This window comes from Lepisma saccharinum, chromosome 23, assembly GCF_977018435.1.
Source record: "Lepisma saccharinum chromosome 23, izLepSacc3.1, whole genome shotgun sequence".
NCBI classification, from domain to species: Eukaryota; Metazoa; Arthropoda; class Insecta; order Zygentoma; family Lepismatidae; genus Lepisma; species Lepisma saccharinum.
Window position 1 is genome coordinate 41,769,815 of NC_139251.1, and position 23,718 is coordinate 41,793,532.

A 23,718-nucleotide genomic window follows, 5' to 3' on the forward strand; every position below is an offset into this window, starting at 1 on the left:
AGCATCAAAGTGGGGTAAACAGGGGATAAATGTGCTAAATTCACGAAAAGGTGCAACAAAGTGTGTTCATTTTACTTGATTTCATGTCCTAAAACATATAACTCAAACGATCGGTATGAAAACAGCTATATTTTTTGAATGGTGCCGCACCTTAAAATCCATTCCCTAGTAATGATGTTTGGATTGATAGTTTTCGATACCCAATACCATTGGCGACTGCTTAACACACAATACCGTGCTATAGCATGTTAATGAATTTTTCTGAAACGAAAAGAAAGAAAAGGACACATTTCATATATTTTAGAAGTTCAATAAACACTGAAGTGATATGAAACCAGTTTCACTTGGGCTCTAAGATTTCCCAGCGGTGTATCTTCCACATGCTGTTAAGCTATAACGAATATCGTGTGATTGACTTCAGCACGTATTTTTGCAACCCCATGCATGATTGTGCCCCTCCTTTTATACGGAGAATGTAGGGTCTTGTCTCGATAATGTTGTCTGCTAGTGTGTTTTTGTATTTAAGTCTTTTGCTGCAAACCAGCACAACATAATAAGTGTTGTCAACTCAGGATTGAGAAGAAAGTTTGTGTCAAACCTACAGTGCCTCTCAGAATATCTTTTAATGTTGTGTCCTCACATTCTGTAGGTTATTAGCAGGGAATGGATTTATATGTAGTAAAAATGTGCTAAATATGTATTTACTTATTTTCACCAAAATATGGAGTTAAATATGGACTTAAGATTGTCAAAAATTACCTCTTTAATAATAAATTGACACTACGTGAGCTACATAAAATACAGTCTCGGCAATGTAATTATTACCATGATTGTCTGTCTTGAAGAGGAACCAGAAGTGAATCGTGTATGTGTGCCAGAAAATCGTTGCTTCTGGTGCTGCTGTCAGATTCGAAACTAGAAGTGAGGGTGGGGTTAGCATATAACAGTGGGCTGCTCAACTTGGCACACTCTTCGAATGTTGCCAAAATAACATTTGTAACAACCAGGAGTCAATACTTGAGCCCTCAATCTCTATTGTTGACAACAATTGGAAATAAACAGAAATTTCAAGTGTGTTTTACAATAACAAAAGCAAACAGTTGGGAGATGTAAAATTGAAAAAGGAAAACATTATTGTTCGAATGACAGAAAACTTGTAATTAACGCAATTGGAAGGTATAAGAAAGGTTGTAAACTTTTGTTTGTTTAATGTCACTTTGGAGTTTGTCGGTTATTTGCAAGAAATTTAGCCATGTAGTTATTCCATGAATATGAAGTATATGTTAAGAAATGTTCTGAAATATGGAAATAATAATTAAAATATGAGCCAAAACTCTATGTACGAATATGGAAAATAAAAACTGAATATTTCAAATGTACATGCCATTATGCGCAAAGATAATACAAAATATTGATATAACTGATTTCACCTTCACACATAAATATGTATTTACATATAAGTCCTTCTGCCCAGGTCCTTACCAAAAATTACCCATAACTATTCACCTCTTTATTGATGATAATGAAGACACAGACCACCATTCATGTTTATATCTGGTAAAAAAAAATGATGGACAAGACTTTATAATGCAAATAAACTGTGTATGAAATATACATGCAGAACCATTTACTTCCTTGCATTTCTGATAGGGAAAATCCATTACAATGGAAATGTTGTGTCAGGATCCTATAGCACCGTGCCATTAAGGCACATATAGGGGATGTGGGAGGTAGGGCCCCACATATTCTCATATCTTGGCTATTTTGGATGTGATGTGAGCAACATCATGCTCTGGCCGCAGTTACTCCCCAGGGTTGTCCCCAGGTAGCCATTGATTTGAGGATGGGTGAGCCCCAGAGCCAATTTATACGGGGACAAGATTGGAAAACTCCGACGTAGATCACCCACCCTGGGAATCGAGCCCAGGTCTCCCGTGTGTCAATCAGACACCCTACCAACTAAACCATCATGGCTCTCTGCAAAATGCTACAGATTTGTGTATTCCAAACCACAAGTATTATTATTTTATTGGTATGCTTCTTTTACCAGGAAATCTACAAAGACCGAAAGAAGTTCAGCAAGCAAGTGTTCGAAGTCGCCTCCTCTGACCTGGTCAACATGGGCATCACTGTTGTTTCGTACACACTCAAGGACATCCGAGATGAAGAGGTGAGAACAGATTCTTATTTGATCACTTTGTTAATGTTTACAAACATTCATTAGTACTCCCTTTTGTGTTAAAGTATTTTGTGATTATTAGGAATGTTGTTGCTCATGTGGTATGCTTGCCTGAATTCAGTTAATAATTTTAGTGTATTCCTGTATTTTCAATGTAAGTTGGCATTACCATTATGTCAATGTTGATCAACCACATATCCCAATAGACAGTAGAATACAGAACATTAGTCCTGTAGATATCAAAGATAACAGTGTTAAAAACATAACAAAGCATGGGAATGGTGACTGCAAGGTGTTAGATATGGGAATGTAATGGTGATAATGTAAATGTGATGTGGTGAGAAATGCATTTTTCATGGTTGATAGCATTGTTCGAAACATATTAGTTACTGTATTTTTAAACATTTCCGTTATAAAAGAAGCTCTTGAAAATGTGGTTTTTTTTTTTTACAAGTTATGCTGTTATTCTATTTCATTTCCACACCCTACCTCCATTTTTGTTTCCCAAAATCTAACAGTATCATGTGGTGGGAAAAGAAATGTCACTCGTAAATTGGAACTTCAGAGGACTTGTTAAAACGTATGAACAGTTGCAGGAATTTCAACTCTCACACTACAGGTACATAGGGTGTTCATAGGCATCTTATACCATCTTTCTGCTGTAAACACATTAATCATATAGTCTGGATAACCACAAGAAGCTTAAGGAGTGTAAAAATTAATTTTGCAAATTGTTAACTAACACATTTAGATGTTTTTTGTTCTTTTTAAATGTTTGTGTAACTGCTTTTTATAGTTCTGATTTCCCAGAACTTTTTCAAGCTTCACTAAGAAATATATACAATAACACAACCTCACATGGCTAGTCACTCTACACACTACAAAGTTGAACGAAACTTTGCAGATAAAATAAAATAAAAACCACAAAAAATAAGTCACATTATTTTGCATTTAGATGTATTAATATGCAATATCAATGGAAATGGAATGTGATGCTACAAATTTGCTTTGATAAACCGAGCCATTTTCAGTAATAATCTTACACAGTTTTATACTGATGTAAAAAAATAGATTCATATCATCTTCTTGCTAAAACCTCAAAATGTCATAGCAGTTACCTTTAAAAAAAGTCTGACTACCATGCTAAAGGTCCTGGGTTCGATCCCCGGCCAGTTCAAATCCGGGAACTTTTCTAATGTTGGAAGCGGCTCCGGTGCCCACCCAGCATCGAATGACATGGGTACCTGTGGGAAACCCTGGGGGGTAAAGGCAGTCAGGGGTGTGATGCTGATCACATCACCCCCACTCATGACCGGATCAAGAAAGTGTGGGGCGTTACCCCCACATCCCCTATACGCCTTCATGGTGTGGTGCTAAGCACAGGGGAGCACTTTACCTTTTTTTTTTACCTTTACCTATATACATTTTGATAGCAGTTCTTAGGGAAGCCTCAACTAGGGTATGTAATAGACACAGTATAGACAATGGCTAGAGGCATGCAAATTTCGTTTTTGATGAAAAAACGAAATATGCAATAACATGTTGTAATATTCATTTTTCATGTTTCTGAAAGGTGTGAGGTGCATTTTTCTACCTTGTTTTGTCACGAAATAATGCGAAATGAACTGTAAAATGCGAAATATGCTCCTAAACACAAAATTTACCGTTTATGTACCGACACAACACATTCTGAAGTCTGAAGTATCCTGTGAGTTATGCAATTCATGGAAAATGGCTTAATTCTGCCGCAAATATTTGAGAAGCAAAAATGGACCCCTTTACACAGGAATAAAATTAATACTCTGGTAACTAAATAAATGTGCTATTAGAAGGGATAAGTTTATTTTGTGTAATAAGTGCAGTTTTTAAATCAAATTTAGGATTATATTCCCAATTTAAAACTAAAATGTCATTTTATATAGCACTTTTGATGTGATTATTCACCGCTATAACACCGAAATTTTATTCTATTTACCGCTTTTGAACCCAAAATAGACTATGTTTTTGTACCGAAATTTTGCTTTTTTTATTTACGAAATATATGTGCCTCTAACAATGGCAAATAAACAACTTTCGATACAGTATACCCTGATAAACTCATTTTCTTGTGCTGTCAAAATTATTTGTAAACATGGAAGATTGTGTTCTTACTGTGTCTCTATGCAAACAGGAATTTAAAGCTTGTAAAGGTAACATTACCCGGTGCTTATTGCACCATACCCTTTTGTAAGGCATCTAAGGGGGTTGTAACACACCCACATATTCACGATCTCCACCATTTGTGGAAGTGATGTGATCAGCACCACATTCTGCCCACCTTTATGCATCGGGGTTTGCCCCAAGGTGTACCATTTGTTAGAAGCTGGGTGAATCCCAAGGTTGAAAAAATACAAAGCTTTAGGTTGCCTTTCCCGGGAATTAAACCTGGGTCTCCTTCAAATACCCTATCGACTAGTCCACCGTGTTTCCATTTTTATACTATACCTTCTCAGGATTATGCTGAACAATTTTTCCCACTAATTCTGCATATCATCACCCCTCACAGACATTCCATATGATCAGCATCATTTAGTGTTCTATTTGTCTATTCTTCATTATGTTAAATACAGTTACCCTATTATATGGACGATCTCCCTCAATTTCCCTATCTGGAATTCATTCATTGTAATTTTTTGCATAGGCAACCATGATAGGAGGTCATTCTATTGCTGTAAGTACCACTTCAATTTTATCCTTTCATGCACAGAATTGTTTTTGAATCCATGTTACATTTATGGAGATTTCAGAACAAAGCAACAGGCGTCACTGTTCATTGATTTGTTTCCTAGTAGCATGTGTCGCTTGCCACTTTGGTGTGAAATATCTTATACAGCCTATGCTTTCTGTATTTGTACAGTTAAACATCAACACCTCTCAGATACTGGTGTTATGGGATTTCAATTTTGTTACCTGTACTGCTTTTCCACATACATACAGGGTGATACAAAATTATTGTCCGTGTTTTAGTGTCCTGTAATTTTTGAATCTGGAACATCAAAAGAATACTGACCACAGCATTTTTAAGGGTAACTCGAAAAGTTTTATTACTGGTAGTATTCACATTGTAGGATACTAAAAATCTTCATGTGAAAGTGTTACAAAAATAATCCATTACCCTTCAAGTGTTCTTCATCATTTACAGTGTAATTGTTACTACAATTTATTAACAATGTAGCTGCTTCTCTCTCTTGAAATTGCTTTAACCAGTGCGTATGAACATTATCTGAAGGTTGATGATGTCAGTACTGAGTTCTGTTATGATGATAACTTATTTTGAGAAAACAAAGTATGCATATTTCTTTCCCTTTAAATATCCCCATTTTGAATCCTGTCGTAATCTCTCAGACACAAGGACAGCAAGCACAGCATTACCAAATAAAACTTTTTGAGTTACCACTTTCGTATTCTGTGTATAGTTTGGTACCACAATTTTAGATTTATAGTCAGTGGTAACCTCAACAATAATTTTGAATCACCCTGTAAGTTACATTAATACATGAATTTCCTTCACAGTCTTAAGTTTTTCCCCTCAGTCCTTTCAAAGAAAGAACAAGATGGTACTTGGCTTGAAAACAATAAATGTTTTCCTATTGCTTCTTCCAGCCTCATCATTCTATCTGCTGTGAAACAAGTCCAATACATGATTTTTTTTTCCAACCTTTTCCCTCCTTCTCAATACTTTGTTGATAGTCTCAGAAGATGAGTGTGACCTTCATATTTACAGAGCATGTTACATTAATTATCTTTCTAAGTGGTCATTCTTCACTACCTTCAGTACTGTTCACTCTTTTCTTACTTGTGCACATGGCTTGTTGATTACCTAACAAAGTAAACAACAAATTACATGTTAAACAAATATGTGTGTGATAAAGACTTCATTGTTCCTTTTTGCAGGGACCTGTGACTAAAACCAAATACATGAAGCAGAATGTATAGAGTAATTCAAAATTTGTGCAACCTACATTTTGATTGTAACCAGGGTTTTAGAGGTCAAGGAACCCGTAAATTCTAATGGGTTCTATTGGATTCCACTGTCGGACCGGAACCTGTTTTTCTTGCACAATTTAAATTCGGTCCAAGTTGCATATAGTTTCATTGAAAAACTGTTCTTGGACCGCATTTAAAATGGATCTGGAAAAAAGGTTCCTGGACTGTATTTAAATTGATCTGGAAAAAAAGGTTCCTGGACTGAATTGAAATACATTGAACATAAAAAGGTTCTTTACGGTCCAGAACCCATTTACGCTTACTGAACTTCTCTCCTGGACCAGATTTGAATTCATTCGAAATTCCTGGTCTTCACACATAAACATTGTTCAGAGCAGTATTATACACATAACTTTAATGTCTTCTATCACACAACAGTACTATTAATCACCAAACACCAACACACGATCTGTAGTACAAGACCCGATCGTCTTTTGTCCCAGCAACAACTGACAAGCATATACCAACAGTGTTGCCACTACAAGATAAATGACCCTCGTGTTTTTGTTATTTAGCACACTTTTGGCTAATCACAATGATGAGATGATGCGAACAAAATGTTGAAGGACACTCACGAAGAACATTCATGTCAGGACAGAACTCAAACCCACGACCTTCTGTGGGAAGATTGAATTGAAAGTCAACCACTTAACATGCATATACTGCATGTATATTTCATACACAGTTTATTTGCATTATAAAGTCTTGTCCATCATTTTTTTTTACCAGATATAAACATTCAGAAATGAATAAATGGTGGTCTGTGTGTTCATTATCATCAATATGTCGAAATCAATAAAGGGGTGAATAAAACATTATCAGTGTAGTGTAATATGAAGTTACGTATCTGGTATTGTTTCTAAAATATGTGCTTGAATAATTATCATGAGCACACGAAAAATGCATTAAATGTAAAACACCTGTTCATATTTCATTTCATTACTCATCAGAATTTGTGTTGCACAAATTTTTGATCACTCTGTTGATCTTTGCAACAGAATTTATTCATTCCAGGAGGGTTAAATATATTTAGCAAGAAACAATAACTTGTACGGATGTAAAATCAGAGTACTTTTCTATCTACTTTCTTTTAAAACGTTATTTCTAAATTGTTTCCTACTTCTCTGTGTTCTATTGATTGCATGAATTTCTATGTAAGTATCCTTTGAATTAATGTAATCTGAATATTGGTGTTCCAGTGTTGTAAATTCTTTCTACATAATGAAGAAGTACTCTGTTTTTACATCTCAAGAATTTTCACTTTGCCACATATTAGATTTCCTGCAGTATACTTTTCTTCAACCACTGCCTCCTGAGAAAAGTGTATTTAAGATTTTCCAGTGCTCTTCTTTCTCATCAATAACTTTTTTGCATGTTCGCATGCCCAGTATATTTGTAAACATTGTGTGTAAAACCTGTTCAATAAGTTGTCACATTTTCAAAGTATTGTTAGTGCTAAGCATCTTTATGTGGTATTAATACATTAACAATTAAAAGTTATGTAAATTTACTTGTCTACTATGTTATTGAAATGTTTATTGAACCTGCACAAGCTTTAACTATTGTAATATTTTGCTAATGGTTTTTGTTCTCAAAGTTAGGTTCGCTTTATGCTCAGACATAGCAATCAGGACTGGACTTACAGTTTTAATGTGGATCAAATCTGGGTCGTCTTGATTACAATGTTACAGTGTTATCATTATACCATTTTTGTTGTACAGTAATATTTTGCCTTGGGAAAAATATTAAAACAGGTCATGTACGACAAATATCTTGAAACTAAACACTGGCCCAACAGAAAGTGTTGGTTGTCCTGATTGACTGAATGCTTGAAAAACCTGGAAGAATCTGTGTGAGAAGTAATGATGGACATTTCGAACAATACTTCTCAAGTACTTAAATGTGTAGGAAGATTGTACACATGGGCATTGCCAGAATTTTCTCCAAGACCATTTATAAAATTTGAACAGTCAATAATTATTGTTGTTGTTATAGTAATTATAGCCGGACCATGTGGCCGAGTGGTCAGCACATCGAGCTGCGATGCCAAGGGTCCCAGGTTCGAATCCCACTCGGGCTTGGTTGTTTGTGAATGAATGTCCATTCATCAATTTCATCATTTCATCACTCATCCCGATCTTCGCAAATTAGCCAAGAGGTACAAAACGTGAAGTAAAATCAACAATATAAAAGGTAAAGGTAAAGTGTTCCCCTGTGCATAGCACCACGCCATGAAGGCGTATAGGGGGTGTGGGGGGTGATGTGATCAGCATCACGCCCCTGACCGCCTTTACCCCCCAGGGTTTCCCCCAGGTACCCATGTTATTCGACGCTGGGTGGGCGCCGGGGCCGCTTCCACTATTAGAAAAGTTCCCGGATTTGAACAATATAGTAATTATAATTATTATTATACAATAATTACTATTTTTCTTTGGATTAAATGGTAGAATATGAAAAAACATAATCTGATTCCTATATTTCACCCGATTTGTTTTTATCTAATTATGTTTTTACTTCGTTTATTCTATTTGAATGTACAAACTAACTGAACAACAAATATAACAAGCTTTCTGTTTTTGTTGTAACTTGAAATGAATAATGCAAATTTCCATGGGGTGGGGGGGACAGACCAGTATTATCAATACAATATATATTATGCAAACACTAACCAAGTATTATTTGAATTATCCATTGTTACTTCGCACCTAGAATCTCATTCAGGTTCTTCTTCAAGCAGTGATTCAAGCTTCCAAAGTCTCCATGGTGGTTGTCTGCATATTTTGATTTGATTTAATTTGCTTGGCCTAAAGAAAGTATGTACTAAGTGCTAAAACGTTGCCAACATGGAAGTCTATTCAGCACTTCCTTTAGTGTAGATGCAGATTTTTTCCAGTGTAATTCAACAAGCAATGTGTACAATTAAGAAAAGTTTGTGTCATTTAATGTAGACAATTTTTAAATTGTTTATAAGTGTTGGGTTACCCTTCAACAAAAGTAAAATTACAAATACATTGTGTTCTGGCTCTGGTCTGAAGGCATGGTGTGGTGGTAGTTCCCTGTGTTTGATTCTTTCCTTGCAAGTACCCCTTCATCAGGTTCATTTATTTGTCATTCATCCTCATTGCTGAAGTTAGCCAGATGCAGGAGAAAATCACTACAAAATGAATAAAATACACAAAGAAATCATATGGCCGGCCACCTTTTATTGTGGTTTTCCTCATCCACTCAAGGCAGATTCTGAGGTGTTACCATTAATAAAGATTCCATGTGGCTGGTTGCATCCAATTTCTTGGCGTTCGTCCCTCATTTCCTTTAATTCATGGTGTTAGTTAACCTGATAATACACAAAAGTCAATCTCATATCTGCATTAAGAGTGTTATTTACTAGACATAATTATTACCAAGGGTCATTGTATAACTGAATCCAAAGACATATTGTGGACATTCATATGAATTCAAAATTTTCAGTGACCAATTTTAACACCATACAAGTACTCTTTCGAAATTTTGATGTTCGGTAATGTTTTTGGGAACATGTTTAATCTGAAAAGTAATTTACATGGAAATTGCATTCACATATTATTAACATAATTCCTGGTTAAAATCCTAAGTGATAATTTTGTTATTTGTTTTGTTCTCTTTTATCATAATTAATTAACATGTAGTTTCAATTACTGTTTTATTATGATTAGTTTTTAATTAGTGATTTTATGTTGTGCATCAAAGGGGGCAAAGGTACGTTAACAGTATTTTTAATCCTTAGAGTGTGGCATGGTTCTATCACCTGTTTCTCTTATTACTTGTCAGAGTGATCATATTTTGTAAATTTAAGTCTGCACTAAGAAAGCAAGCAATTGGGGTGTTAGAGGCATATATTTTTCAGAACGACTAGTACACAGTATGGTCCTTAAGTTCCAGGACTAAGACAATAACAAATTCAAAGTCAAAGACGTATGAGTTTTGACTGTTTATTTACTCAAAATAGGATCCATTTGATGAGATACATTGCTTAGCACGAGTTTTCAATCTCTTCATGGCCTCAGAAAAGTCTTATTTCGGAAGTGTGTTGAGTTTGTCGGTCACAGCCTTCTGGATCTCCTCAATCGAGTTGAATCTTGAACCCTTCAGGTGCATTTTCAGTTTTGGAAAAAGGAAATAGTCCGGAGGTGACAAATCTGGTGAATAAGGTGGATTGTGCAACATGGAGACTTGCTTGCTTTTCAACGAGGAACTGGCAACAATAGTTGCCGAATGAGCTGGGGCATTTTCGTGCAGCAGGAAAAAATCACGAGAGGTGAAATCAGATCTTCAAATTTTCATGCAAGATCCGCAAAATCACTGTTTTGGGGATGTTTATTGTTCCTTCTATCATCCAAGACATCACTTTCCGATCCTCTTTAATCAATTAGCGACAGCTGCATATTCTCGGTGGTCCAAGTTGTTGTCGGCTGACCACTGCATTCGTCGTCCTTCGCTGTCTCCCGAAAACGTTTGTGCCACTCAAAAATGGTTGTCAGACTCAGTGCTGACTCACTGTACTCCTTCTGAATCAGTCCCAGTGTTTTTGTTGCTGAAAATTCAGCTTTGCAGCAAACTTTAATTGCTACCTGCTGTTCCTCCTTCTCGTCAATCTCCCGAGTCTGACACACACCCACACCACCAGGTTATATCAGACGTCCGCACTCCTCAACAACAACGGCTAGACTGATGCCTCTCAGCATGGCTGTTCGAAAGGGTTCAAACTACGTAGTTCAACAGTCGTCCGCTAGATGGGGTTAATGGGAAGGCTGCAAAAAAATCAATACGGGAACTTATGGACCGCACTGTGTGTTTTGTGCATGTATTTCTCTTATTATGTATTTTGCTAAACATTTAGATTGCAAAATATGGATGTATCATGTTGACAATAAAATATGGTCATTCTGAACATGTTTTCACAAGCTTACAAACTTTTGTCATGCACAAAGTATTTATAATATGTAAAATATTGTTTCTTTTTAGATTGGTCAGTTTGTCCAGAAAAGAATTGAACTATGTAATGTAATTTTCTTTTAATAATAGGCCTTGATGTAGTTATATTGTGTTCCATTGGTGAAAACTTATATTTGTGTTGTAGGTTGTTTACTGTGTTAACTATTTATCGAGACTAGGGCTAAGCCAATACCTGAAAATTGCAATATTTTTTTTCGAAATATTGATCAATATTGGTGTGTAAATATTATTCTCCAATTATATGCATCAAGTTACCAAGAAATTTGCTTCAAGACTTGCGTCAGAATATTAAAATAGATGTTATGTAACCACAAAACATATTTTTTTGTGCAAAATTGGTGCAAAATAAAAAGAAACTTGGAATATTGCATAATTTCCAGGATAATTAATGTCGATAAATCGGCATAGGTATTGGCTCAGCCCTAATCAGGAACTTGTGTAAATCTGAAACTTGTACAAAACTCCCTCAGGATACGTTGGTCATTTTACATTTGTATTTCAGTCCATGAACCACTAAAAATAAATTGCTAATGTTTGAATTTATCATATTAGCTTTCTGGACAAACAAGGATTGTGAATGCCTGACAGTTTATATTTCTTGATTAGACAGCTTTGGAGTTGAATGATACAAATGAGATCATTACATATCCAGTATAAGTCAGTTCTTGTGGTGCTTCTAAGCATGATAGATGGCAGTTCACTCACTATGGCTGTCATTCTTTTCACAATTTTTTTTCTTCACAATTGTATGATATATTTTCACTGAATATTATGCTATTTATGCACTCTATGCATGGATACTTGCATGTTTTGTGGATATATGTACCTGTAGCGTTGATTGTTATAATCAATAATATGATGATATTTCTTTAGAAATTATGCTTTGAATGTATATATTATAATGCTATCTACCAAGATAGCTTCTGCCATCTTAAATAATATTAATTTCGATTTAGGACACAGCATAGTTATCAGAAAGGAAGATGTAAGTTATGTTGGTAAGAAGTTTCTTACAGACTGCTAATTTTCACGTTGTTTCTTTATGTAAGTATATTACACTAACATTAATTGTTTTCTACTACTGTATTTACTCATGTATAATGCACACTTTTTTCCAAAATTTTTGCCCCCAAAAATTGTGGTGCGTATTATGCACGGAATAATTTGGACAGCCAACATAAAACCGTACATGGTCATTCCATGATTTTGTGACACTTGCATTATTTTTTTATGTTTACGGAACCCTATTGTGTTATATATCGTTGTAAAGCTTAAATCCTGCAGTTTCTGAATATGGTAACAGTATTCCATTCAAGATAGTGACTCTAATGTGAAATGCGGTTGAAATAACCTCATCACAAAATGAAGGACCTTTCTGATTTTTATGGTACTTTGGATGAAAGAAAAGATAAGGAAAAAGAAAATAATAATTAAAATGTATTACTGGCCAAATAATAATGTATATAAGGAGTATGTAAATGGCTTAATGGAAGAAATCTTATGCTGCTGCTATCTGCTAGTTTCAGGGTCCTCAATGAGCCTCGTTATGTTAGTTACTATATGTTACATTAGTCCCTGAAAAAGTATATATTTTGAAGTTTTTTTAGCAAAAGTAAAGAAGGAATGAGCAAAGCCATGTATAAGATTTTGAAGGCCATTTCCCACAATTTTTCACTTTGTAATGTATTGTTCTGCGACACCAAGAAAAGCAGTGCCATTATTGTTTACACAAGAGAATATTCTCCTGATGGTCCATGTAGCAACAGGTGAATGGAATCATTGAATAGGTATGATGTCATTATATTCTACAGGTATGATGTAATTCACTCTTGATCGTCATAGCAACAGCTTTATGACCTACAACTAAGAAAACCATTTCTTAAAATTGGATTGTACTGCACATTATATACGAGATATAATTGTTTGTCACTTTCACCATCAAAAACGAGGTTGCGCATTTTACACGTGTAAATATGGTATTTCCTTTGTGATCAGTGGTGCATATCTTTATTTAAGTAACATTCTAAACCATGAAGACGAGATCTGGTTTTGTTTAGGGCTGAGCCGATTGCACTTTGAACCGAAAATTGTAAACATTTGAAACAATTCACAGGATATATAAATTTTAAGATAAGTTTTAAAGCCTAACTATATCATATACCATTTATTCCCATTTATTTTTGTTGATTAAACTATGGCACCATAATTGAGACACCGAACATTTAGGTGTGAGATAATGTGGTTTTGGTTAGAAGATGTGATGCTGCTGTATGAAATTAGGATTTCTAGCACAAGCTGAGTGCCCCAAAGAACAGAAATAGGAAACATTATTCCCGACTTCTGAGTTGTGTCAAATGATCACTTATTCCGGGATTGACTGCAAAACTTTGCAAAAATTTTCTCGGGCAGGTGGATACCACCTCCTACATCACACCTCACTTTGAGCACTGTGAACCATAATGTTACAAAACTTTCTACGATTTTACTTATTCCTGCATTCTAAGTTTTTTCGTCATGGTCCCCTGAAATACGTTGAGGTTCCACTGTATTAATAAAAATAGCCTGAACTTTCATTGGCTATTATTGTAACGTGTTGGTATTAAGGTGCCACTCCGAATCAATATTGACATCAATGTTGATACTCATAGTAATTCTGTGGTGGAGTGGTTAGCAGATTGCGCTACGATACCAGGAGTCACGGGTTTGAATCCTGGCCTGGGCATGGATGTTTTTGAATGTCCATTCATCATATCATCACTCATCCCCATCTTCGCAAATTAGCCAAAAGTGGCACAAAAGCGAAGTAAAATAGCAAATCAACCAATCGTAGTAATTCTCAAGGGTGCTTGAAAACTGTATTTAAAAATTGTTCAAAACTCTTGACTAATATTATTAGAAAAATATTAAACTGCAATTGTATACATCAATTTGCCAGATTCTTGCTTTAAAATATTCAAGAATTATATTGTAATATTAAAATAGATTTAATTTAATCACAAAATCTATTTTCTATGCAATACCAATGCCAAATAAATGAAAATTTTGAATTTTGTATGTAATCATTGAAGTGTTGCACAGCATTCTTGTAGACCCATTGAAATATCCAAACTCCACAGTCTGGTATCAATGAATAAATTACAAGATTAAAAAATTAAGATATGGTTTTCCCTGATATCGGCCAATATAATGCATTGGTATCAGCTCAGCCCTAGGTGACATACTTCTCATGTCACGTCAAGAAATTATCAATTGCTGTCTTATTAAGTGGATAGGATCTTTGTTTCTATACATCAAGAGGGTATGGCTTACCTATGTGAATAAACCACAGTTGGAGATAGGTATTTTGAAATTTTCACAATGCATGTGTTGGTTGAACCTGCATAATGTTTCTCACTGTTGCTTTGCTTTTGTTTGTTTAGGGCTATCTGAAGAGCCTGGGAATGGCAAGAACTGCTGAAGTAAAGAGAGATGCCAGAATCGGAGAAGCGGAAGCGAGGCGCGATGCAACGATCAAGGAAGCCATAGCTGAAGAGGAACGCATGGCAGCCAGGCAAGTTTTTCAGTAGATAAGTATATACGAGGCATGTCCAGAAAGCAGTACCCATGTGGTAATAAAAAATGAAGTTGAACAATATTTTGAGGCCCTTATCATACCGGGAGACAAGTTTTTGTATACCTTCGACACACAGTTCTTCTGCCAGTCCATTGGCTGAAGGATGCAGAGACAGCATCCAAGGTCACCTGGTATGACTCAGTTGTGCATGAACTTTTGTTTAAGTTGCATAACAGTAATGTTTCTGTTGGAATTAAGACAAACCAAAACATTGACAGGTGGGAAGTGACAACTGTCTATTAGATATTGTAACCTACCTTTTGAAATTCATTGTCTAATTACGAAAGTTTATGGTGATGAAATGATTGATGAATGAACAGTGAGATGATGTGTAGGAATGCACTGCCGGCAGAAGTGTGAGACTAGGGTATGCAAAAACCTGTCTCCTAGAGTAACTGACTAAATGCCCTGGCTACCCATGTAGAGAGAGAGAGAGAAAGCTTAAGGTACAAAGTCTGTTAGAAAAGTAATGAGACTAGCGCAGCACTGTGCATGAACCGGCAACGCTGCTGCCTCCACCTTCACACGACAGTTAGGTTAATGCTTGCCGTTGACTCAGTACAAGTTTCAACTTGCTACAGTAGCTACATGATGGTTGAGGGCGTCTGAAGTGAAGTTGTGTTTGTGAGGTGCGTTACAAAAATGGACTGACAAAAGTTCGAGCAACGTTGTACCATCAAATTTTGTGTAAATCTTGGGGAATCCGCTTCTGTGACTTATGAGAAGTTACAAATGGCTTATGGAGAACATGCACTATCCAGGGCACAAGTGTTCAGATGGCGCAAGTCCTTTTTAGAAGGCCGAGAACAAGTGGAAGATGACGCTCATGCGGGAAAACCTTCAACCTCAATAACGAATGACAATGTGGAAAGAGTGAAGTCTCTTGTGAGGTCAGATCGTCGATTGACGTTGAGAATGATCAGTAGTGAGTTAAATTTGAACGTGTTTACCGTCCATCAAATTTTAACACAAGATTTGGACATGAGGAAGTGTGCGCCAAGATTGTTCCAATGCACCATGTCACACGGCAGTCTCCATCAATGAATTTTTGGCAAAAAAAAGCATTCCTGTGGTTCCTCAGCCCCCCCCATTCGCCAGATCTCAGTCCCTGTAACTTTTTTTTATTCTCCTTGCTCAAAAACCACTTGAAAGGGTGCCATTTTGATACTTTGGATAATATCCAGAAGAGTGTAACCGATGAGCTGAAAGGTATTCCAGCAGAAGTCTTCCAGCACTGCTACGAACAATGGAAACAACGCCTCCATCGCTGTGGCCCAAGGGAACTTTTTTTGAAGGGGATAACCTTGATTTCTAAGAAGAATAAAATTCATCGTTTACAGAAAATCAGTCTTAATTACTTTTCTAACAGACCTTGTATGTACTTTCAGAGTGAGATTGAGAAGGTTTTGTTCGACTTACTTCTTTCACTGTTGTTTTGTAACAAACAGGTACTACCTTCTGGATATGCCAGAACAAACATGCACTTTCACACCCCCTTTCCCCCTGTTACTTTCATGCATACTAAAAACTCGGTGGTTTCACTTTATTTAAGTGTGAATTTTTTTCTCTTATTGTTTCCTCCCAATCTGTGACCTTTGATAACTCACCATTATTTGATGGACAGTCTATATTACAGTGAAACCTTGATTTTTGTTTTTCAGGGGACCAAGATGAAAAAGCTTAAAATGTGGGGAAATAATATCCAGGAAAATTTTATAACATTATGCTCTATTTTGACCATGCCAGTTGAATGTATAATGCAATAAAATTTTTAAAATCCGGGAATGCAAAATTGTGATTCCACTGCAGTATTTTAATGCATTGTAGCATGGACTGGACATGTATTAACAGACACCTGCAGAACCTGTAAAAGTCGGTGAATTTGGTGTAGAAAACAGAAGCAAGAATCCTGAGTGTGTACTGTTTTGGTTTGAGTTGTGTGTTTAAGTCCACTTTTATGCACAGTGAGGCTTATTGGTACTGTACCTACAGTTTAACGTGAGATCCGAACTACTATGTGCCTCCACCGGGTATTAAAAACTGGAAACTCTTGATTAAAAGGTGAAGATGTCACCACTATGCCATGGGGAAGGCCCAGTGTTGTGTCATTTATGAAAATTGGAGAAACCTGTAATGATACGAGGCGTATTCGGAAAGTAAGTACCGAAAGGGTGTAAAAAATAAAGTAAAATAGTTTCGTATCTTTTTTTATTTGCATTGCATTCTACAGACCTTAAACTACTTTCTACGTAGTTTCCGCCATTGTTCAAGCATTTGTCGTAGCGTGGCACTACTTTTTGTATCCCACCATCATAGAATGTTCCCGCCTGTAACGAAAGCCATCCATGCACTGCTGCTTCAACGTCATCATCCTCGTCGAAACGCTGACCAGCAAGAAACTTCTTCAGATGAAGAATGAGATGGTAGTCACTTGGTGCCAACTCAGGGCTGTTGGCGGATGAACAATTGTTCCCAGCCGAATGACATGATGAAATTTTGAGTTTGTTGGGCTGTATGTGAAGCAACAAAATGCCTTCGCTAAGCATTCCGCATCTGTTGTTTTGAATTGCACGACGCAGTTGGATTAATGTGTCGAAGCAGGCATCTTTGTTGGTGTTCTGTTCTCTAGGCAAGAATTCAACAATTCTTTCATTGAGAAAACAAATCACAGACCGGACTTCACAGTCGGCAGGCCGATCGATTTTCTTCAACATTTCAAACCTTCAGAAAACTACGAAGAAAAAGCTTGACCTGCTCCCACTCGTGCCTGTGGCTAACTAACGGATGAATGACGTCAGCGAGAACTCACACGGTCGCGACTGCATCTCTACAGCGGCAATATTTGCAAATGGTACTTACTTTACGAATACGCCTCGTATCTTCGAAAATTGCAGGCTCGACCAGGACCCAAACCTGTGTCTCTGGCCTACTGTGCCATTGCTCTACCAACTGAGCATCCCTGGTTTTGCCTTTATTTCCCCCCTTCCTTCCTTCCTGTTTTATCTCCATGGAATTGTTTCTGTCAGTGCTCCCACACTGGAACACCCATATCTAGTTTGTCCCAGTGTAGAGTTACCTTCCTGTTTGGCTGTGTGCCAAATAGTAAAATGGTAAGCTATAATAATTTTTTCCCTCAATTTTTTTTGCAGGTTCCTGAATGATACTGAAATTGCAAAAGCCCAGAGAGATTTTGAACTTAAAAAGGCAGCTTATGATGTAGAAGTGCAAACAAAGGTGAGATTTTCAGAATTATAAACTTTTATTCCATATTCACTGTCTGTAAGAAAGTGTATGCTCATCTTGGGAAAAGTTTACGTTTAAGAGCTGCGAAGACAAAAAGGTAGTTCTTAGTGATTGCTTAAACTGCATTGCCACAGTTCCTGTTTTCCAATACATCAACATTGGTATTGGCTCAACCCTAATATCAAGCATTAAATATATACAAGGGTTGATCTGAAAGAACAGAATACAAAGCCTGTAAATTCCAGTAGGCATTTATTTGATGAATACAGACTAATGTGAAAGAATACTTCATACACTACTTCTCATCATGGTTCCTCCCTGGTTCAGGCATTTATCCCAAAGCTTCACGAAGTTCATGATGCCTGTCTTAAAGAACTTGGGGTCCTGTTGTCGGAGCCCAACCTTTTCTTCATGCTTGACAACATTATCCAAGTGAAATCAGCGTCATTGCTGCACCTACGAACATCTCTTTGTTCCTTTGAAGAAGCATCTCATAGGACACCAGTTTCACTCAGATGATGTTGTGCAGCATGAAGTAAGGGCTTGGCACCGACAACAGGATCCCGAGTTCTATAAGACAGGCATCATGAAGTTTGTGAAGCACTGGGAGAAATGCCTGAACCGTGGAGACTATATTGAGAAGTAGTGTATGAAGTATCCTTTCACTTGAGTTCGTTTGTATTCATCTAATGAATACCTACTGGAATTTACAGGCTTTGTATTCTGTTTTTCCAATCATCCTCCATACTTCTTGGTAAATTAACACTGTAGTCCTGCAATTTAACATGATTGTTTCTTCTTGTGCTTGCAGAAAGCAGAAGCAGAGCTCGCATATGAGCTTCAGGCAGCTAAGACCAAGCAACGCATAAAGGAGGAGCAGATGCAGATTCTTGTCGTTGAGAGAACCCAGGAGATTGCAGTGCAAGACCAGGAGATCCAGCGCAGGGAAAGAGAACTCGAGGCTACAGTCCGAAGACCAGCAGAGGCCGAAAAGTACAGGTAATGCTAAGGAGATGGCATGGCTTAAAGTATTGTCTTGACCACATGACTAGGCAACATGTATGTAGTGGGGAAATGTAGGTGAAAATGCAATCTCTTCCAGGACTTGAACCTGTTTTCTAGCATTGCTCTACCAACTGAGCCAGCCCTGTTTTTACCAGATTTTTTTGCTTCTGCTGTTTTACTTGTGTGGAATTTTTAGCTTAAATTTCTATGTAGTGCATCTCCTGTGTGTGGCAATTCATAAGGTAATGCATGTAGTGGTGTCCTAATATATTCCTACATATCACTTGGACCTTTTTTGCAACAGTCACGAGGTAATGGAAACCACTTTTATCCTATTAATTTTTTTAATTAAAATTTCACTCTCATTGCCTGTACAATAATGTTGTACAGTGGGATCCACTAGTATTGCTTGGCAAATTATCCATGACTATTTTCATTAATTTTTCTCTTATATCCTATATGTATTAAGTGATGGATTTTTATGTAGGCTGGTTCAGAAGTTGTCAACAGCTTGTTTTGAGTTTTCTTTTAATTCTTGAAGCTCTTATTGGATCAAATAAAGTGCACGAACATGGTGATGAACAATTTGCATGGCTAATACTCATGGATCCCACTGTAGCATCAACTATTTCCACCAAATATGGAGTGGTACAACATTTGTACTAAGTCTCGTTTTTAGATTTCTGGAAAGCTCAGATAAAGTTTGTAGTTATATGTTTTTATTGCTACACAAGTCAGTTAAGTACTTTTTTGATGATTTTTGACGTCAGTGGTAGCATGCAATGTTAATTGGAAATTATCCATTGTCTAGTGCTTTTAACTATATTTATTCTGACATCAAGTTTCGAGGGAGCACCTCTTCTCTTATGAACAATTTTATATATCAGATTGGTTGCATATTGATTCAGTATTAGCCAAACATTTGTATCTGTCCGTTCTTATAGAGCGAACCTTCGGCGAAATGTCTCCTCGCGCCTTTCTCTTCTTCAGTTCATAAAGAAGCATGGTCCACTCTGCCACTCCCCTCCATGCGGGAGTATGGTGCACAGGAGTTGTGGGTCTGCGCAGGCTTTCTTTGCTTGTGGTTCCACTATAATAGTACTGTAAGGATTGGTGATTCTGATAAGAAAGTAAAAATGCTCTTTTTAAAGCCTACTGGTACACTTACTTTTGGGTTATACCTTGTGTTGGTACTAATAGCATGGTTTCACAATTAGGCTGGAGAAGTTGGCAGAGGCCAACAGGAACCGAGTGATTCTGGAAGCAGAAGCAGAAGCTGAAGCTCTGAGGGTGAGAGGGGAGGCAGAATCATTCGCCATTGAAGCCAAGGCAAGGGCAGAAGCAGAGCAGATGGCGAAGAAAGCAGATGCCTGGAAAGAGTACAAAGAAGCAGCCATGGTGGACATGCTTCTGGAGACACTTCCTAAGGTAGGATCCTTATAAAGCTAGGTTGAACTTATACAGATATCTCAGTGATTTTAAGTTAATCTGAACAGTTGTAAATGTTTGAAGATGCACTCTTATCATGAAAACTACATTCATTGCATTTCCTACATGAAGTTTTGCGTTTCTGCATTGCACAATTGGATAGTTTTTCCTATTAATTTCGAAGGCTCGCTGCCTTTATTCACTAAGGGTATGGCATCTGGAGTGATGATGGTAGCACATCACCTCTTTTCTGGGCAGCGGTAGTTGCATTTTCTCCCACTTGGTGGCACTGGTGTGTGTTTCATGGCTTACATTGTCTGCTGTACTTTCTGCAAAGAAGTGACACTCTACCATCTTTGCTCCAGATGCCGTACTCTTAGTGAATGAAGGCAGTGAGCCTTGGAAATTAGGAAAAAACTGTCCAATTGTGCAACGCACAAACATGAAATTTCACGTAGGTAATACTAGAAAGACATTTACCGCATCCATCATGAATATATTCATTGTGTAATTAGTCAGTGCTGTGGTATGCCTTGATGTGTTGAGAAACGTTGAGTCTTTGTTTTCTAACTCCCTCTAAGTGTTCAGTAACTCGACCTTCAATACTTCTAAAGGTGTAATGAATTTTGTGTCTCTCTTTTGTTTTCTTAAGAAACTCATTTCTCCAATCTCGCTCCATTTTTTATTGCTTCTAATACCGTGCGTCCATTTCGATCTTCAGCCGAGAGATCGGGAGAAGCATGGCGGGCGGCGCTGACGGAGATGCCGACATTTGCAGCCTGTAATGCTCGCTTATTTTTATGGACATATGCAGACATTTATATAAATATTGCAAAACGAGCACTAACCTGTGTTATAAGAGTTGTTCAAACTGATATCCACCAAGTGCCAAGTGTGTAGACTTTCGGGGAGAATACGTTGAATAGCCTGAAACTTTCGTGCCTGTAGCTAAAGTCCTTCTGGGTTGGCCCGAGAACTTATCAGCCCCCCTCGTAACGTGAACATTGCGGCTGACATTCCAATCATCTCACTGACGCAACACACACATACACACTGCAATAACACAAACAAGTAACGGCAAGTAACCAATCATACGAGGGTCACTATTTATATTTTGAGCCTTGGCAACACTGATTGAAGTTAGTGCGATCCGTGCGAAACGAAGGCGAAGCGAGAGAACGTCGTCGTCTACGCGGCTGGTCCAGGGATCCGTGCCTCCAGGTTACGTTGCCGCAAACAGGATAGGTGAACCTAACCTACTCACCAACTTTGGGCTTGAATGAATTTACAACCTGGCTATGTAACCTGGACGTACTTATGCCCGTGCAGCTCTACGCTGTCCTCCTGTGACCATATACATGGAGGATGTCCCCAGTTGACCAGCATCCATTCCGAGGAATGATTGCCGGTTTATCATAGGGACTTTCAGCCTATTTAATCCGGAGCGAGAAGCACGCTTCCTGGACTTATCCACCCAAATATGAATTAATAAACCAAGATGTTGGAAAGACACATTTAATATTCTTGGATTTTTCACATTTAATTATATACAAGCACTGAACAAACTTATAGGTGTGTTTTTACACATATAACCAACACATAGGTAACAAGAGCATGGTACTTACATAGTCTGCTTCCACTTCATCACACATGGGCCTTTGTGCAATTCACTTACCACTCCAAATTTGAATGGGGGGGGTTTCTGAGAATTTAGGCTAAAAATGTGACCGGGTCTTAAGGCAGATGGTTATTTACTTGCAAATGCACTGTTCCAGGGAGATATATGACAAAGGATGTGCTGAATAAATGTGGATGCCTTTGGATGCAAATCCCCTTGGTTTTCTGAAGGCCCTTTGTCCACACCATGTGGTTTGGAATTGTTCCGATTTTTCATGGATTCTGATTCCATGCACTACTGGACACTTTAAACCCTGCAATTTGTCCATTTTGTACACTATTGCACTAGTTCTATGCACTTAGAGGGTGTTCAACACTATTGGACACAATGGCTGCTCCATTGGTCCTCTCTCCAATGGCCTACTCTGGCCCAAACTGCTGAAGCGATGTGTACTGCTTCAGATCTAAACAACAAGTAAGTTCAAGATGGCGTCCTCTCATGATAAATACTACCACAGTTCTATTGTCTGGAAGCTACACCCAGGAAGCCATCTGATTGGTCCACAGCACCTTGGGCTACTTGCCTTCTTCAAGTACCTTGAAGAACTCCACTAGATGGCAGTCTAGTCGGGGCTAGTTCCACTGGCTCTCACCAGATGGCACTGGTGCTGTGAGACCGATTGTCTTTTGTCAAAAACATCAATTTTTTGATGTTTTTGGGGTTTATTTGTGCTAATAATTGTGACTTGGGGTTATTTTCAGGGAAAGCAAGTTAATTTGTGCTTGCACAAATGTTATCCTGAAAATATATCTATTAATAAAAATTTGTATGAAAAGCAACATGTGCTTATTGGATTCTGCCTACACACAAAATGTTGTCATTTTGATAACTAATGAATTTTGGTCAGGAACTTATTCTTTACGTAATATTTTGATGTTTTATCATACTTTTACTACTTAGGCCTAATTCCTGCTAATCTTAATACATCTGGGAATGTCTACTCATGTTAATTTTATATGGAGTGAATTAGCCTTGTACTTTTGTTGGAGTGGAGTGGTGCCTGTATGTATGTATGTATTGGGGATGTATACCCAACTTTTGGTTGGTTATATTAGGCACGATTTGACGTTTGCACGGAATCGTCTGGCATTATTGACCATAACGTACTTCAAATGTTTTGTCAATAGCTTGATTTGTGTTGTTTATGTTGCCTTGGAGATTGCGCGACAATAATAAAATGGAATTAACTTGTGAACATTTTCGTGCGATGATTTTTTACGATTTTCGACGTGGATTATCAAGACAAGAGTGCATCGATCAACTTACTTCCACATTTGGCGATGAAGCCCCATCCTTTGCCACTGTGAAACGCTGGTATAACGAATTTAATCGTGGCCGCCATTCGCTCACCGACGAGATTCGCGAAGGTCGTCCAAAATCAGTTGTTGTTCAAGAAAACATTGATGCTGTGCAAAACCTAATACTGCAAGATCGTCATGTGACATACTGTGAGATTGAGGCAACCATATGCATTAGTTCCACCAGCATATATAAAATATTACATGATCATTTAGCTGTGAGAAAGGTATGTTCTCGTTGGATCCCACACAATTT

General features: G+C 37.4%; 1 protein-coding gene across 4 annotated transcripts in view; it reads left to right on the top strand.

Moving 5' to 3' along the window:
• Positions 1 to 23,718, top strand: part of LOC145977868 (flotillin-1) — a 42,254-nt gene that overhangs the window by 13,043 nt on the left and 5,493 nt on the right. For 2 of the 4 annotated variants that reach the window (XM_083110199.1, XM_083110197.1), the window contains exons 5-10: positions 2,051 to 2,170; positions 4,860 to 4,889; positions 14,617 to 14,747; positions 17,960 to 18,044; positions 18,865 to 19,052; positions 20,276 to 20,486. In XM_083110199.1, coding sequence (XP_082966325.1) covers positions 2,051 to 2,170; positions 4,860 to 4,889; positions 14,617 to 14,747; positions 17,960 to 18,044; positions 18,865 to 19,052; positions 20,276 to 20,486 — 765 coding nt within the window. The remainder of the gene's footprint in view (positions 1 to 2,050; positions 2,171 to 4,859; positions 4,890 to 14,616; positions 14,748 to 17,959; positions 18,045 to 18,864; positions 19,053 to 20,275; positions 20,487 to 23,718) is intronic. The other 2 variants (XM_083110198.1, XM_083110200.1) reach the window with 1 other exon arrangement.